The sequence below is a fragment of the Euleptes europaea genome, chromosome 7 (genome assembly GCF_029931775.1).
Source record: "Euleptes europaea isolate rEulEur1 chromosome 7, rEulEur1.hap1, whole genome shotgun sequence".
Taxonomy (NCBI): domain Eukaryota; kingdom Metazoa; phylum Chordata; class Lepidosauria; order Squamata; family Sphaerodactylidae; genus Euleptes; species Euleptes europaea.
The window spans coordinates 74,295,143-74,308,785 of record NC_079318.1 but is presented as its reverse complement, the minus strand read 5'-3'; the positions used below and the strand labels follow the sequence as shown (position 1 = coordinate 74,308,785).

The following is a 13,643-nucleotide window of genomic DNA, read 5'->3' as shown; positions in this document are numbered from 1 at the left end:
AGGGAAGAGATGACTCAGTAACACAGGCAAAAAAGGACAGATCTTTGCAGTCTTACAGAACCAATGCAGTTTAGTGGTTAGAGGTTACAAGACCTGTATTCAAATCTCTCTTCTGCCTCGTAGCTCACTGGGTAACTTTCAGCTACTGCCTCCCCCAAGTGACAGGCATTCAGAGGTTACTTTGCCTCCAAACATGGGTCCCCCATTGAACCGTCATGACTAATACCCAATGATGGACCTATCCTGCAACCACTTGAGTTATCTCCCTTGAAAGCCATTTAAGGTAATGGCCACCACTACATTCCACACCAGCAACTTCTACAAGTTAATTATATATTGTGTGAATTACACTCTTTTGTCTGTCCTGAACCTACTACACATTAATTTCACTGGGTGCCCTGAGTTCTAGTTCCAGTCTTTTTGCAGTCTATAAAGTACCATGAACATCAATAAATACATACCCAAGGATGAACATCCAAATGTAAATGAACATAGTTGCTTTATTTCGGGTAGAAATAAATACTGAAGTGTTGAATATTACATTTAGAAAATGAAGAAGAGGAGGAGTTGGTTTTTGTACTCTGCTTTTCTCTACCGAAAGGAGTCTCAAAGTGGCTTACAATAATCTTTCCTCCCAAAGACCAAAGAATAGCAGTGCTTTGCACTAAGTGGATGGCAAATGTGACAGAACGCGGAACAGTTTACTAACGACAAATTAAACAGAAGGCCAGAGGCACCTTGCAGGCTCACAACATTTATTCCAGCATGGACCTTTGAGAGTCCAATGCCAAGCATGTACATCTGTTTGCTAAATTTGAGCAGCACCTTAGAGTCCAATAAGGTTTTTGGGATATAAGCTTTTGAGAGTCATAGCTCCCTTTGTCAGAAGCTTTATATATTTTCCTGCTGTATCTATTAATCCTGCTCTCAATGCATTATTTTCTACTGATGTAATACTATTTTCCACTTTGTTCAACATAGGCCTAAATACATTATGCTTTGTTTCAGGTTGCTGTGATCCTAGTCTTATTAACATTGCTTATTAGATGTCTCATCCTATTGACCACATTGCCTTACACAGTGTCAATGAGAAAAGTGGACTAGAAATACAGTAAATGAATAAAAACTGGATCTAAAGGTTAATGTTCTTCTACACGAAGACCTGCAAATGGGGAATCCAATGCAAAAGTGCTGTATTAGGATTCATCAAAAGATTTGATACTCTCTACACCAGGCTTGAATAGGGACGTGGGTTTCCTCACTCACTATCGATGCTAATAGCTCAGCATGAATCCACCACTTTATGGTTGTTAATTAGTTCTGCTTATCATGTCTCCCACACCACATTCCTTGATTTGATCTGATTCTATGTTTATCCTACTGTACCCACCTATCTATCTATACCCATTCTAAATAGACTGAATTCTCTCTGACTGGCTATTGTTTCCAGCTGAACTCTTTGTAATGTCTCCCTCCCTCCCTCTCACTTGTCTGTTGTTAATAACTCTGAATATAAATATACCTCCTATGAAGCCACTTCAGGGTAAATTGGCCTGTTGGTAGGGACTGTCTGAATCTTTGTTCTGGGATGTAGGCAACTACTTCTGGATCTTCTAGGAGAATCTAGATCTGTTCTAATGCTGAAGGGTAATCCTTACAGTCAGAAGGAACAAAACCATAATGTAAATCACATTCTGGAGCATGCAACGAGCCCCAGAGATGTTACTCCTTGTTCCTGGGTGAGTATTCCAGAACTCACTCACCCCTGATTTCACATCGTACAATGTGTGTGTGAGGATGATCTTGAAAACCGCGTGGGACCGACTACTCTCTTCATTCATGTTGGTTGCAGCGACAGTCCGAGATTTGTTGCCTTCAGACATCAAAGATTCTATGTCCTAAAGTGAAATATAAAAAGAAAGGGCTTTTAAAAACTACAAATTACCCCGTTATTACTCATCAGATTAAATATGAGGATCAATGTTCTAATACTTGATGCTGCTTCATGCATTACACAATGGCAAACACCTTATTTTCTACAGTGAATGTGTGTTAAGAGATCTCCAATATTAGCAGCGATCTCTACTACAGTGGTTTCTCAACTGGTGGATTGTGAGCTTCAGTCCTAATTGAAATGAATTACATATGTTGTGCCACCTTTCTTTCCCCCCCCCCACTCTGTTTTTAAGGGAAGAAATCGAATACATTTAGATTTACATTCTGTCTCATCCTAAAAGCTCTCTGCAATGTATTGTTCAGATGGGTCCACACCCTTTAAAAACATCCTAGCAAAATAAACTCAAGAAGTGGGCCAAGCTTGGGGGGGGGGGAGGATGATGATAAACAAGAACATCATAGGGTTTTAAGAGATTCGACTCAACCCCCCCAAAGACAACAAAAATACCCTTTTATACCTGGAAAACTGTTACGACACATGAAAATGCTTCTGTTTTATGGACAGTATTTCTGCTGCTTAATGTCCAATGGCTTATGTTTTAATGCTGTGGTTTTTAACTGGAAGTTGCCTTGAGTAGGAAGCTGAAGAAGAGGCATAGAATAAATAAACAAATGGGGGGGGGGACACAAGATGGGGAAACTCTCATCTGCTCTAGAAGAAGCATATGGGGTGTGCCTTCAGCTATCTCCTTCCCACATGAGGCAGCTGGATATTACATGGAGGGAGGGAGCAGGAGGAAAAAAGAGAAAGAAAATTTGTGGAGGTTAAATGTCAATCCTGAGAAGTGATTAAGTGAACAATCCTAAGCAGGTCTAATCAGAACTAAGTCCCATGTTATTCAATAGGACTCACTCCCAGGAAAGTATCTTTAGGATTACAGTGAGAGGATAATGGCTTAGGAAGTGAGCTATAAATCATGGAGTCCCTGGTTTGAACGTGACCTCTTCCATGATTCCAGTGCCTGGCTTTAGGCACACCACTCCCTCTCTCTCAGTCTCTGCTGCCTTACCTGCAATTTGGGGAACGATAATACTGGTCTACCTCACAAGGTTGTTGTATAAGGATCGGTGGTGGAAAATGCTGTCAAGTCTCAGCCAATTCACTGCGACCCCTCATTGGGCTTTCAAGGCAAGAGATGAGCAGTTTTGCCATTGCCTGCCTCTGTGTAGCAACCTGGACTTCCCTGGTGGTCTCCCATCCAACTACTAACCAGGGCTGACGCTGCTTAGCTTCGGAGATCTGATGACATCAAGCTAGCCTGGGTCAACCAGGTCAGGACACGTAAGGGTTACAAGAAGATAATATACGAGAAGGACTTTGAACACTTCAAGAGTAGTACATGTGTGCTAGCAAGAAGCATCATCAACAAAAGACTGCACACCCACTGCTTTAGAGAGACGCTGGACGCCAGTTTAAGGCCGCACAGAAAACCGCTACTGCTCCATGTAAGTACAAGCATGCCTTGATGTCATCCCTCGGCTTGCCCTTGAGCATGCTTGGGTTGGCAGGGGAAGCTGTACATTCTCTTCCTTCTATTTCGTTAAGTTGGCTGGCTAAACAAAATGTTTATTCACAGCAAAGGAAAACACTGCAGCCACAGCTCAGTGGACTCAGCTTGCTGTCAAAGCTTCAGGTTGTAAAAATACCTTTTGAACAATCTGAAAAGGAGCTGGGATTTTCTGCATTTCACTCATTGCTTCATTTTTATAAGGAATGGTACCGGGGTCCCCCAAACTATTTGCAGTCAAGCCGTGCAATACAGAAGCACAGATATCACACTCACGTCTTGGGGGGAGGGGGGAGAGGAACAAGGGAAGTGTCTGTCTTAATAGCATGGTGTCTATCTCTGAATGATAAACAATGCAATAGGGTTTGGACTGCAGAAATATGAAAACAAGCAGATATCTGAAACAGCTGAAACAAAGCATGAGCATTTAAACATGGCATGTTAAAACGATGCAGAAATTACACAGTAGAAGCATACTTACAGCAACAGACTGTACACAGTGGTACAGCCCACTGTCCCTATCCCTTTAACAAAGCATCTTTCTGAACATCCACTGAACAACCTGCCTTGAATGAGACCACAGGCCCATCTAGTCCAGAGCCTCAGGGAAAGGACATTCCCAGCCCTGTTCCCTAAGATCCTTTAAAGGGAGAAACAGGGAAACTAACCTGGGGTCCTCTGCACAATTTATTATTACTATTATTATTAAAAGCAGCAGCATTGACACCATGTCTCAACTGTTCAAAGCCCTTCACACATACTATTTCCTTTTCCTTGCAACAGCCTTAAAAGCGAGGTAGCGCTCGTTCTATTGTCCCGAAAGCAAGAACTTTCTCATCACTGTTCTTAAAGTTGGGAGAGATGTATTTCAGCAAAATGCTATTAACCGCCCACTGATGCATACAACTGATTTCCTACCATGGAGCTGGAAATACGGCCATTCGGTTCCCGCCTCTCCCCCCCGCCCCCTTCTTATGCAATCAATGTTATCATTAACATTTTTGCAAAAGGCTCAGCATGTTTACTTGCTAAACTAGTTTTGCAAGATTTTCTTTTTCTGGGAAGAAGTTTGAAAACCTGCGACAGTTGCTGCAATCTTCTGTTTCTACAGAGTAACTTTGCTTAGCCCTAAAAGAGCCAGTATTCTTTTTCCTTTTCTTTTTTTTAATGCTAGTTTTGCATGCCAGAGGCAGTTCTTAACCTGGGAGATGCGGGGCATAGTAGCGGAGCTCAGTTTTCCATGGTTTATTTCTCAGCAGCCCTGTTACTGATATTTCAAGCTATCCTGAAGCGCGGCTCATGACCTCAAGGGAATTGTTGAGAGGTGGCATCAGATCCACAGTAGCACAGCAGAGAAATGAAAAGCCTTCTGATGGCTAGGAGGCTGGCTCTCACCGCGGGCCTTGCTACAGCTCAACGGTAGCAGCACAGGCTCTGTACACAGAAGGTCCAAGATCAGTCCCTGGCTGACATCTCCAGCGAAGCTCAAAAGCACAGAAAGAAAAAGAAGGCCTCTGCCTGGGATCTGAAGGGCCATTGCCAGCCAAGCATATGCACAGCATGAGGCCAGACAGACTAATCATGGTTTGACAAACAAGCAGTACTAGACCAACCGATGCTCGCCTTGTCAAACTGTTTCAGAACTATAAAGGCTCAGGAGGGAGGGGGTTGAACACGTGAAGCTGCCTTCTACGGAATCAGACCCTTGGTCCATCAAAGTCAGTATTGTCTACTCAGACCGGCAGCGGCTCTCAAGGGTCTCAGGTCTTTCACATTACCTCCTTGCCTAGTCCCTTTAACTGGAGATGCCAGGGATTGAACCTAAGACCTTCTGCATGCCAAGCAGATGCTCTACCACTGAGCCACAGCCCCTCCCCAATTCTGTCCCCCAATTTTACATATGCTTAGTAGGCTAGGCTAGTACCCTTCTCCTGGACATCTTTTTTCCCAATTGCAGAGGGTTTTGCTTACATCAGGGAGCATTCCACCATGCAAACCCTGACCTGCAGGCTGAAGTGGTACAGCTGTTTAGATTGCCTGTATAATGGCAGTACTGCAGTCCAAACTCTGCTCACGACCTGAGTTCGATCCCGACGGAAGTCGGTTTCAGGTAGCCGGCTCAAGGTTGACTCAGCCTTCCCTCCTTCCGAGGTCGGTAAAATGAGTACCCAGCTTGCTGGGGGTAAAGGGAAGACGACTGGGGAAGGCACTGGCAAACCGAGGTGGTTATGGGTGAGAGGGGCCTGGTTGAATTGCAAGTGCGATAGAAGACCCCCAGAAGATAATCTTATTCAAAACAGCTAGGTATTTCTTTACCTTGTAACTGGCGACAGCCAGTTTTGAAAGCCCATCCACATATGGCCCATAGACGCTATGCTCTCTGACTTTTAAAGACTGGCGGCTCCTGTTTGGAAAACACAGAGATAACAAGAGGTCATTCATTTATTTTTTAAATGCACAAATGTTGGGCTTGATCCTGGCCAAGGTAACATCCATGCTTACATCTCTCCTATCAAAGTTCATGGGACCTGAAGGAGCTTAATTTTGGGTAGACTGCTGCACAGCATATTTCAGGTTAAGTCTTGTTTTGCCAATGTGTTTCAGAGCCCAGCTTGCAGACAGTAATTTAGGCTGCCCAACATACACAGAACACAAATGGTGGTGGGGAGAAAGATGTACAAGATACAGATTATAAATACCTTTGAACATTATCAAACAGTGGTGCAATGGGAAGGGAAAAGAAGAACAAGATACAGATTATAAATTCCTCTGAATACTAACAATGAATCATAGAATTGGAAGGGACCACCAGGGTCATATAGTCCAACCCCCTGCACAATGCAGGAAATTCACAACTACCTCCCCCACACACCCCCAGTGACCCCTACTCCATGCCCAGAGATGGCCAAGATGCCCTCCCTCTCATGATCTGCCTAAGGTCATAGAATCAGCATTGCTGATAGACGGCCATCTAGCCTCTTCTTAAAACCCTCCAGGGAAGAAGAGCTTACCACCTCTCGAGGAAGCCTGTTCCACTGAGGAACAGCTTTAAGATTTTCCAAGACTGATGTTTGTGTAAGGCAACTATTATGAGGAATATTTTTTTGATTACTTATTCAGTAAGATCACGCAGCGTTTGTCCAAAGTCTTGAAGTGGATAAAAAACAAAACCCATCAGAATGGAAAGGAATTGTCAAACTGACAGAAGTTTCCTTTTTTGAACTAATCCCTGTGCTCCAAAAGTTCAAATTCAGATCATTTAGTAAATCTGGAGTGGGAACGTATTTCCTACTTGGGGAAACTCTGTAGGAATCAGCAAGGTTTTTGATTCAGTGTCAAAACTAATGAAATGTCCTTCCAAATACTTGACGTGCAAGGAAGTTATCTTCTATTTATATATGACAAGTATTGCAGGCACATCCATGGAAACATTTAAGGTAGCCCTACAGAACTTACTCAGCACAACATCTAGGATGCGCCTCATTTCAACATCAAACAAGATTAACTCTGCATTTGGTTCTTAAAAATAAGAATGGCTGGAATTAACTTAAATGCCCCCACATTGTCTTGTGAACCATAAAGCACCACTTGTGATGGGGAGGAACACTGTTTACTGGTCAATGGTATGCTTTGCATGCAAAAGGTCCCCAGGTTCAACCTATTCCACACTTACACTGTCAATCACAGAATCACAGACTTGGAAGGGGCCATACAGGCCGTCTAGTCCACCCCCCTGCTCAATGCAGGATCAGCCTAGAGCATCCCTGACAAGTGTTTGTCCAGCTGCTGCTTAAAGACTGCCAAGTGAGAGGGAGCTCACCACCTCCCTAGGCAGCCGATTCCACTGCTGAACTACTTTTACGTAAAAACGTTTTTCCTAATATACAGTTGGAACTTTTCCACCCATAATTTAAACCCATTATTGCAAGTCTGCGGCCAAAAGGAACAGCTCCCTGCCCTCCTCTAAGTAATAGCCCTTCAAATACTTAAAGAGAGCAATCATGTCCCCCACTCAACCTCCCCTTCTCCAGACTGAACATTCCCAAGACCCTCAGCCTTTCCTCATAGGGCTTGGTCTCCAGGCCCCTGATCATCCTCATCACTCTTCTCTGCACCCACTCCATTCTGTCCACATTCTTTTTGAAGTGAGGCCTCCAAAACTGCACACAATACTCCAGTATGGTCTGACCAATGCGGTGTACAGCAGGAGTATGATATCTTGCGATTTGGATGTTATGCCTCTGTTGATACACCCCAAGGCCGCATTAGTCTGTTTTGCTGCTGCATCACACTGACTCATGATATTTAGCTTACAGTCCACCTGTACCCCAAGATCTTGTTCACACACACCCAGAAGTATATCCCTCATCCAGTATGCATGCTTCTCATTTTTGTTACCCAAATGTTGAACTGTATCTTATTCACATCCTCCCACTTTTCCAGATCTCGTTCAATTCTATCTCTATCTTCTGTGGTGTTTGCTGCTCCTCCCAATTTGGTGTCATCTGCAAATTTAATTAGTCCCTCCACCCCCTTATCCAGATCATTTATAAAAATACTGAAAAGTACCAGGCCCAGAGCCAAGCCCTGTGGCACCCCACTGGACAACCCCCTCCCATCAGATGAAACACCACTGACAACTACTTGTTGGGTGTGGTTCTCCAACCAGTTCTCTTTCCACCTAACTATCTTAGAGTCCAGTCTGGAGTCCTACAGTATACCCATCAAAACCCTGTCAAACGTTTTACTGAAATCTAGGTAAACAATGTTGGCGGTGTTAATCAAATCAATCAAATTAAATCAATAGGATGACCAGAAGTCTTAAAATTATGAATCATCCTATTAGCCAAGAAATCCTAGAGGGATTCTTTCTTTGACACCCCTTCATCCCACCACAACAATTTAATCAGTCATAAAACTTCAAAGAATTAAAAAAGAAAGTTAAAAAAAATACTAAGCGACAATATTAAAATACCTTTATGCAAAGAGCACAGAATTCTTTCAAAGAAGGCAACAGCCTCAAGATACACACTTATGCTGAAGGAACGTTGCTTCCTGCAAGTCAGTCAGTCAGTTTCTAGAGATGCCTAGGATTGGGACTTTCTGCATACAGAGCAGATGCTCTACCACCGAGCCATGGCCCCTCCATCTAAAATGAGTGCCTGTTTTGACTCTGAGAGAGGTGGATTAATTCAGCCCATAGGACGACAGGCAGAATTCCATTTCCTTAAAGTGACCGAGTTTACTCGGTTGCCTAGTAGACTTAATTCCTGGCACAGGTTCCCCCATCCCATCCCATCCCCTTACCCCTTTGGGTCCAGAAGATCTCTGACTTTCTCATTGTAAATCTCCATGAAGGACACTTCCACTTTGAAACTCTGCTCTTCATTTTCCTCTTTCTGAGCTCTCTCGAAGAGGGTGCTGCAGAGCCGAGGGATTAATCCAGGTTGGTCGGTCGTGCCCATCATGGTGAAAGATTTTCCAGACCCTGAACGAAAGGGACAGAATAGCAGATACTTAGGATGGCTACATAAGGGAAGGCAGAAGGGGAGGGGAGAGAGAAGGAGAGAAACCATAGGACAAAGGAAGAAAATTTTGGGGTGCTTTATGTTTCCTAAAATAGATTAAGCAAGAAAGAAGCACGCGATTAAGATGAGAAGATGCAGCAGATTGCTCTGAATTCATGGGAAAAGCTCCGCAACAAAAATACATCCTTGCCACAGACATTAATATACTGATGTACATATTTCCCTGTGCTCCAGAGTGCAAGTAAACCACTGTAATGACCCAAGCCATCTCAAACTGATGAGCAAGGAACATCTAATGAGCCAGCATGGTGTAGAAGAAGAAGAGTTGGTTTTTATATGCTGACTTTCTCTACCACTCAAGGGAGACTCAAACCGGCTTACTATCCCCTTCCACTCCCCACAACAGACACCCTGTGAGGTAGGTGAGGCTGAGAGAGTGTGACTAGCCCAAGGTCACCCAGCTGGCTTCATGTGTAGGAGTTGGGAAACAAATCCAATTCACCAGATTAGCCTTCACCACTCATGTGGAGGAGTGGGGAATCAAACCCAGTTCTCCAGATCAGACTCCACCGATCCAAACCACCACTCTTAACTGGGTTTGATTCCCCACTCCTCCACGTGAGCGGCAGACATTAAGTCAGGACTGCTCTTCCAAAGCTGAGACTACCCCCTGCTGTCCCAAACTAACCACAGCCTGCAGGCCCTGAGAAAGGTAGCCCCTTGACCTTTCACAGTAGGAATTAATGGAAATATACCTACATAGCAAGCGCTCACTTAAAAAGAAGAAAATAAAGTGATGCTCTTCGGGTGGACACTACTGCCTGCCTCCATTCAGCCCTTACCGGAACCATTTCCTTGGTCCCTCCAAAGTGCAGTGGAAAGCTGGTTTTTAAGATCTCTGCCTTTTCAGAATTATGCAAAATCATGATTTGCTCTTTTTATTTTTTGTAGAATACCATCAATGTGGATGACACTGTCCAGACACAAGGTGACTGGTTCCTGCCCCAAGGAGCTTACAAAATTTGCCATAATGGAGGGAAGGGAAACAGAGCTGGGGGGGGAAATATGTGTTCATTTGATTTCCATGTACTTGGGCTTAGCTTCAGTGTGTGCGTATGTGTGTGGGAAACTAAGGGAATGTGCCACAGACTTCATGGTACAGATGAATTTTGAGGACGCACTGAAAGAAAGTGAGACAGGGGGCATCTAGCCATAGCTTAGAACCCATCCAAGGGTTTGAATGTCAATCAATTTGCAAATCATGGTTTAGAGCTGTTTGTCTGCCTTCATTGTCCAGTTGTTCAGTGTTTCAGTCTCTTCGTGCAGTGGCCTCTGGAAGCAGAGTAATGACCGTAACTATGGCTCAGGCGCCACACCAGAACATAGGTAGTACAAACCACGGTTGCCAACCTGCTTCAAGCCATGGATGCCAATTCTTGTTTCCCTCCTGGTCACAAACCATGGTCTGTCAAATTCATACCTTCAATCAACCAAGCTACTGGAAGTTTATTTTTTGGTTGCATGCCATTTTAAATTCACGACCATTGCAAATTTCAGTCCCGAGCAACCTGTCCCACTTTTTACACCAATTGCCTGGCCAAACCTTAGAAAACCCTCCATATATCAAACTGTGTTCTTGTCAGAAGTGTTGCCACGAGACAGTGCAGTAGTTGACAACCGAGTGCTGACAGCCAGGAAACCACAGAGCCCTGAAGAAGCAAACGTGTCATGGCGGAGCATAGGAGAAGGAGTCCTGCACATATGACGGCCCAAGGCTGTAAAGGGCTTTGTATGCAATAGCCAGTACCTTGAATTGAACCCAATAACTGATGGGCAAGCAACGAAGTGACTGCAGAATGGGTGTGATTGTGTAAGATCAGTTATGCCTCTTGCCAGTGAGCCAGTGTGATATAGTGGTTAAGAGCAGTGGACTCTAATCTGGTGAACTGAGCTGGTTTCCCCACTCCTCCACATGAAGTCACCTGTGGGTGACCTCGGGCTAGTTCCACTTCTCTCAGAACTCTCTCAGCCTCCTCCATCTCACAACGTGTCTGTTGTGGGGAGGGGAAGGCGATTGTAAGCCACTTTGAGACTCCTTAAAGGTAGAGAAAAAGTGGGGTATAAAAACCAACCCTCCTCCTTCTTGCTTCATAAACATAAGCACCCATTGCTGGACTACAAGGAACTCTGATCACAATCATGATCATCACAAAAGTAAACCTCCCACGATGAAGGTCAGGCCACCCTTGAATTGGCTCTGGGTGTGGTCTGAAGGAATCTGATGCTGCAACCTTGACTAAAGCTCAGTAGGTCTGAGTCTCCTCAGTGCCTCAATGGGAGACCTTCTGGGAATCCTATAAAAGCTGGCTTGCTCCATAATGGGAGAAAAGGCAGGATAAAAATAAAATAACATGCTCTTTATTAGTAATGGAAACGGTGGGGACAGAGAACATTGTGGGCCTGTAAATATCCCCAAATTAAAGGCTGAGGGCACTGTTGTGTTAGCAAACCAATGGACGCCCCCATAAAGAGCTTTAAATGGCAAGGACAAAGAGGCAAGCAGAACAAGGCACATGGGTCAAATTGTTAAGGAACCAATCTTATCCACTCTTTGACATGTAAACATTATGGTCTCAGAGCTATGTAAAGGCTTTATAGGTCAAAACCAGTTCCTCAGCTGCATATTGTTATGTCAAATTTGCCCTCGAATTTTCTTTCTGGGCTGTTTTAAAATGAGGAAAGGGCTAAAAAACTGGCATCTTTTTCTTTCTATCTTCCACTCTGCAATGGCTTACCAGTCTGTCCATAGGCAAAGATACACGCATTGTAGCCTTCAAAGGCATTCTGGAGAATGTTCTCTCCGAGGCACTTGAAAACAACATCTTGGCCTAAGATTAGAACAAGAAGATTCACATTATTGGGGTGGGGGTAGGGTGAAGGCTTAAAATTCCTTTGATAAGCCCCCTCGCCAACTTCAAACACTACACCATGCAGCACCATCTGAAAACATTAATGTCTTTCATGTGGATCCAAGACAAATGAAGACTTTAAGGACGGAAACCACAGAGCAGATATTCATCTTGACTTCACCAAAGACTCCAATAGCTCCTTTTTGAATTGCTCCACATCTACACCGGCACATTAAAGGCTATGAGCGCGTTTAGGACTGAAGAACAAAGTGCTAGCCTAGAGAACGCTACTGCCTGCGTGACACTTTGCACCTTTAAAGTAACATGCTCATTTAGCATGTTTGTATCCCTCTGATCCTCCAAGGAGCTCAAAGTGGTACTCATAAGGATTATCTGATTGGTACCCTAACTATAACCCTGTAAGGCAGATCAAACTGAGCAGGGGTGGTAGGTCAAAGGTCACCCACTGAACTGCATGGATGAGAAAGAATTTGAACCCAGGTCACAAGAAGCTGCCCTATATATATTGAGTCAGACCATTGATCTATCAAGGTCAGCGCTGTCTATCCTGACTGGCAGTGGCTTTCCAGGGTCTGAGGTAGAGGTCTTTCACATCATTAGCTACCTAGGTTCTTCTTAAACCACAGATGTTAGGGACTGAACTTGAGATCTTCTGCATGCAAAGCAGATGCTCTACCACTGAACCATAGCCCCACCACCTGGCACAAATCCAGCTCAAATTACTGATAGCTGTAAAGAGAGCCTTCCTATACAAAGCCCACAAGATGAATAAGACCACTTCCTCTTGTTGATAGGAAGCATCTGGTTTTCTTTGAGTTGAACTGTTTTTGGCCCTACAAACTTTTTATCAATGACACACACATAAATATATAGACAGAGGCAGATTTAAGATTTGATTATGAACAGCAGTGGGAGGCTGGAATCTCAGCTTGCCTAACTCAGCACTGCCCAGTCAAAGTTCCTGGCCATGTAAGTGCAGACGTCTATGGTTATGCAAGGCTGAATTTTGAATATACCATACTCAGAAAGGACTTGTCCATGCTTTTCCAGCTCCATTTGACTCATTAGCTCATGTGCTCTTTTAAAACATAAATCCAACGCCTCTGTGTCTGATATAATGCCTTTTTTTACTAAGTGATAGGGATTCCAAGGCTACATTGGCAGTGGCAAAATTGATCTTAGTCCTTATATCCCTCAAACATTAGATTCAAAACTATGCTGCTTGATCAATGCATCAAGGAGCTTCTAAGGGATAAAGGAAAGGTAAGTGCAGATGCACTGGGGGGTGGGTTTTGCACAGGTAAGCACAGATTAATTAAATTGAAGGTTAAGAGGAGGCATATGTTTGATCCTATCCATCTTGCCCATATCACCCCCTAAGATTCACTTCTACATATAGGGAAAGATACAAGGTCCCATATTTTCTCCCTTGTGGGACGAAAGTGATTTAGGGAGGGTGACTTTGAGCTTGAAGGTCATCTGGAGGAAAGGGTTAAGCAGCTTTTCCCACCCTCTGGTGTTCTGCTTGGCTAGAAAGCTTTCTAAGTTTCTACAAATTTTAAAAAAATACAGCCGCAAGCAACACAGAACTCTGTATCGCATCTAGGTTGGCCCTGGGTTTGCTGACCCAAACCCAGACAGATATTCAGCCATCGTTATGGAACTGAGCCTAAGAAAACAAACCTAGATCCTCTGGACCCTTCACTGGACATGCCCTCCAA

At 44.0% G+C, this 13,643-nt stretch overlaps 2 protein-coding genes across 2 annotated transcripts in view; one reads left to right on the top strand and one right to left on the bottom strand.

Moving 5' to 3' along the window:
- Positions 1-13,643, top strand: part of MSRA (methionine sulfoxide reductase A) — a 504,699-nt gene that overhangs the window by 130,121 nt on the left and 360,935 nt on the right. The gene's annotated exons all lie outside the window — the stretch shown is intronic.
- The window catches only part of KIF13B (kinesin family member 13B), a 158,118-nt gene that overhangs the window by 88,795 nt on the left and 55,680 nt on the right, over positions 1-13,643 (bottom strand). The window contains exons 5-8 of the mRNA XM_056853957.1: positions 11,788-11,880; positions 8,772-8,952; positions 5,781-5,868; positions 1,764-1,898 (exon numbers count right to left, since the gene is read on the bottom strand). Coding sequence (XP_056709935.1) covers positions 1,764-1,898; positions 5,781-5,868; positions 8,772-8,952; positions 11,788-11,880 — 497 coding nt within the window. The remainder of the gene's footprint in view (positions 1-1,763; positions 1,899-5,780; positions 5,869-8,771; positions 8,953-11,787; positions 11,881-13,643) is intronic.